Here is a 3,640-nt window from a genome sequence, read left to right as displayed (position 1 = left end):
CCCTTCGGGCAAGGGGAGGTTCGCGGTTTCTAGTTGCTCGGGGGATTTTTCCCCAAAATTGTGTTAATTGTCTTTCACCTGTTCAGGAAAGAGTCTTGCAAAGAACATTTCTGATGGGCCCTTGTAAGCTGTCTGCTGTGAATGTGCAGCTTGTTAAGATGCTCAAAAAAACAACCCCAAAAGGCCATACCGAAATCCTGCTGGGCCTGACTGCTGCCACAGAGCGCTTGCCTTCTGGGGGGCCGGTCACTGCCCAGTAACTCCTGAGAAGCAACAAGGGCCTTTGTAAGGGGGAGGGGAGCTCTTGGGGTGCAGGAGGTGCCCCCGCAGCAATAGCCTCTCCTGAAAGCAGTTTGTTTTTCAGCTATTAAAGTTAAACTTTCTCCACTCTTCTTGATATTAGTCAGATAGAACACTGTATTAATCCAGCAGATTGGCCTGGATGACTAGTTAAGATCTTTTCTAGCTTCTTCCTTCAATTTAAGGAGGAAATGGAGCTGTTTGAACACTGCACTTGATTTTGACGCCGACCAAACTCCGTATATTGCTCGTATATTCTCTTCTGTTTTGCTTTCTTTGGGAGTAAACGGTTTCTTAGACATCATGCTCGTGGAAATCAGTGGTGAGGCAGGGGGCAAAATGTCTTGTTTTGCTGTCACCATAAATCATTTTGGTTTTCATCGATAGGACAACACTTAAAAGTGTGCTACATTCTAGACGTGAGCCAGCCTCTTAAACAGTTTATTCTGTTTTTAAAATGTGTGTGCATGTCATTTACAATCAGGGTATGGAGGAAAACTTGGGGTTTTTTTTAATCTTTCAGTGCAAATATCATAACTGCATTGCTTTATGTGGAAACTTAGTATGTAGTATAAATATGGTTTAAACAAGCATTCATAAAATGAAATACATCATCCATGTCAGTAGTCTCAGAATTTGCCGGAATTTTCGTTGTTGCTTTTGACTACAGCTTTCAAGTCTTTCCTACCTTCCCAATTTAAGAAAGAAAACCAGGGAATCAAACCAGAACTTTTTTCCTAGCTTTAGCTCAACTGCTGTAATTCAGATAGTAGCCATTTCAAATTTGTTTCTAGACATGAATGGATTCATAGAATCATGAAAGTTGGAAAAGACCTTTAACATCATCAAGTCCAACCATCAGCCCAACACCATCATGTCCCCTGCACCATGTCCTCAAGTGCCACGTCCACACGTTTTTTGAATACTTCCAGTGATGGTGACTCCGCCACCTCCCTGGGCAGCCTGTTCCAATGCTTGATCACTCTGTTGGTGAAGAAATTTTACTAATACCTAGTCTAAACTTCCACTGGCGCAACTTGAGGCCATTTCCTCTTGTTCTGTTGCTAGTTACTTGGGAGAAGAGACCAACACCCACCTCACCACGACCCCTTTTCAGGTAGTTGTAGAGAGCAAGACCGGCTGTGTTGGATAACTGTTACTTGAGTATAGTAAAAGTTCAATGTTCAGGTTTGAAAGAATATAACATAGTAAATAGATGATTTTTTTTTCTATAATGCAAAGGCCAGTTAAAGTGGGGAGTGATACTGGATCATGCTTTAAGTAGCCTAACTTCTTTTTTCCTAATCCATATTGGAATTGGATAATAGTCTTTATAGTTTTAACTCTTGAAGTCACAGTAGTTTCCTTTGAATCTTTTTCATTACAACATTTCTTCTCTTGTCTTGTAAAGTCTCTTTGAGAAAAAAATTTCAGTACCATTATGATTGTGTTGATTGTTTCTGCTATTCTTTTTCTCTAAAAGAAGCTGAAGTTCCTTTAGGTCATGGAATCTTCCAGTTGACAAAGGAAATGGGTTTGGGATTAAGATATCACAAATTAAGATACTACAACTGCTGGTTTTCTTGTAGTGGGACATTTGTCAGCAGAGCACCACCTTAGCAGTTTTTGGTGCTTCTGTTAGCAGCCAAACTGAGTGAGAAGATGCAAAACTGTATTAATTTAATGAAAATAGATCTTAAAAATCCATTATGCAAGTTTATGTAGATATATAAAAGGAACTCCTGTGCAGCCAGCAGACTGGGTACACTAAAGGGTACATTAATGTTAATTAGTTAAAACCTCATTGAATTAAATAATTGTTAGAAAATACTGGCACTTCCATCATGTGCCCCCATCTCCTTTTTCCAAGTCTAGAGACATACATACAGGAAAAAAAATCTTTTTTGTGAAGAAGCTAGGGTAGCTCGATTGGAAGGAGAAATGAAATGTCTGATTCTGTCTATGCAAATTTTATCCAGCATATTCTGTAATCTAAGAAAACTTCTCTTAGGCCTTTCTTCTTTTTCTTGCGGAGATACTAAAAAATAGTATATCCTCTTGTCAAATGCAACTGAGTGGTAGATGATAGACTGCTTTTCTCACTTAACGTCCATATGTGAAATTGAATGCACTGTATTGATTTCTGCTGCTTTTTTAAAGTTTGATGCTTCAAAATGTTAAAGGAAACAAAAAAGTTTATTGGTAAATCCCTTCAGCCAGCACGACCTGTGCATCATCTGTCTTCTAAACAAGGTGAGTAGCATGGCTAAGATACAGTTCACTTTACCAAAGCTTCAGCTGCTTTTAAGGAAATAACAAGGATGTGTAAGGAGACTTGGGAATTTTTTTTTTTAATAACTTTGTTCAAACTACAATGATGTATAAATACCTTGCTATGTGTTATCTTACTACATCATCTCTTGTGATAAGATCTGAATTTAGACTACATTAGTGTTATGCAGAACTCTCTTTGGTGGTGGTGTTGGAGCTTGGCATCTGAAATTCTCACTTCAGAAAGCTGGATCAGGCTTCTCTATTAAATTTGGATTTCTTGGGTTAGTTGACTCCTGCTACCGAAAACATAAAATACACATAACTTAACAAATAGATTATTGTTTAAGTTTCATTGCAGGTACAATCTACTGCAAAGTATCATTCTTATCTAGCCTTCATACAGGTTTAAAACAAACCAAAAAAGGCCTAAGAAAAAAATAATGCAGTATTTATGTCAGGTGTGTATATTTTGGCTTTGTTTTTAAATCTGTGTGCCTTCTAGATACTGTAGTGTTACAGATATTATTATTGTTAAGTTAGAAATTTTTGGTGGCCAGTGAAACAGTGACAGGAGTGGTGATGTGGACAGAAGCTAAGTGGCATGATAAATTTTTACTTTCTTTAAAATTAATGGAAGAAATAGAAAAAAAGTCCTGTGGTGATATAGAGCTTTTAAGTTGTGAATAGATGCCCATATAATCTCTTAGCAGTTGGATTTCAGTAATGTTCTAGTGGTAAGTATCACAAAATAAAAATGTGGACTCTTAATTTAAAATATTTTTTTTCTTAATGCTTTCTCTTATCTTTACCAGCATCAGCCATTGCTTTAAACTTTCAGACTGAATTACCTAGCAACACTGAAGTATGTTTGCAGAGTAAGGTTGACTGGGTGAGTACTGAGTAAATAGTAGATGACAAAGTTGATGGAGTGTGTTCTAGAGTGCTATAAATTGGACGTCAGCTGATCCCGTATGTTACCGAATGAAAATTAAACTGTATTTCCAGCTAGGAATGTCTTTGAATCCATGTTTTATAAACCAGTAGTGTTAGAAGTGTTAAAAAGAAG

At 37.4% G+C, this 3,640-nt stretch overlaps 1 protein-coding gene across 1 annotated transcript in view; it reads left to right on the top strand.

The window, feature by feature from the left end:
* Positions 1-2,474: 2,474 nt before the first annotated feature.
* LOC104625869 (chromosome unknown open reading frame, human C8orf88) overlaps positions 2,475-3,640 on the top strand; it is a gene marked incomplete at its 3' end in the record, with an annotated part of 5,503 nt that continues 4,337 nt past the window's right edge. The window contains exons 1-2 of the mRNA XM_010293619.1: positions 2,475-2,553; positions 3,387-3,463. Of these exons, the coding sequence (XP_010291921.1) occupies positions 2,475-2,553; positions 3,387-3,463 (156 nt within the window). The remainder of the gene's footprint in view (positions 2,554-3,386; positions 3,464-3,640) is intronic.

This window comes from Phaethon lepturus, unplaced genomic scaffold (genome assembly GCF_000687285.1).
Source record: "Phaethon lepturus isolate BGI_N335 unplaced genomic scaffold, ASM68728v1 scaffold28068, whole genome shotgun sequence".
Lineage (NCBI taxonomy): Eukaryota > Metazoa > Chordata > Aves > Phaethontiformes > Phaethontidae > Phaethon > Phaethon lepturus.
Note: the sequence above shows the minus strand (reverse complement) of the source record. Positions and strands in the feature narration are given on the sequence as shown.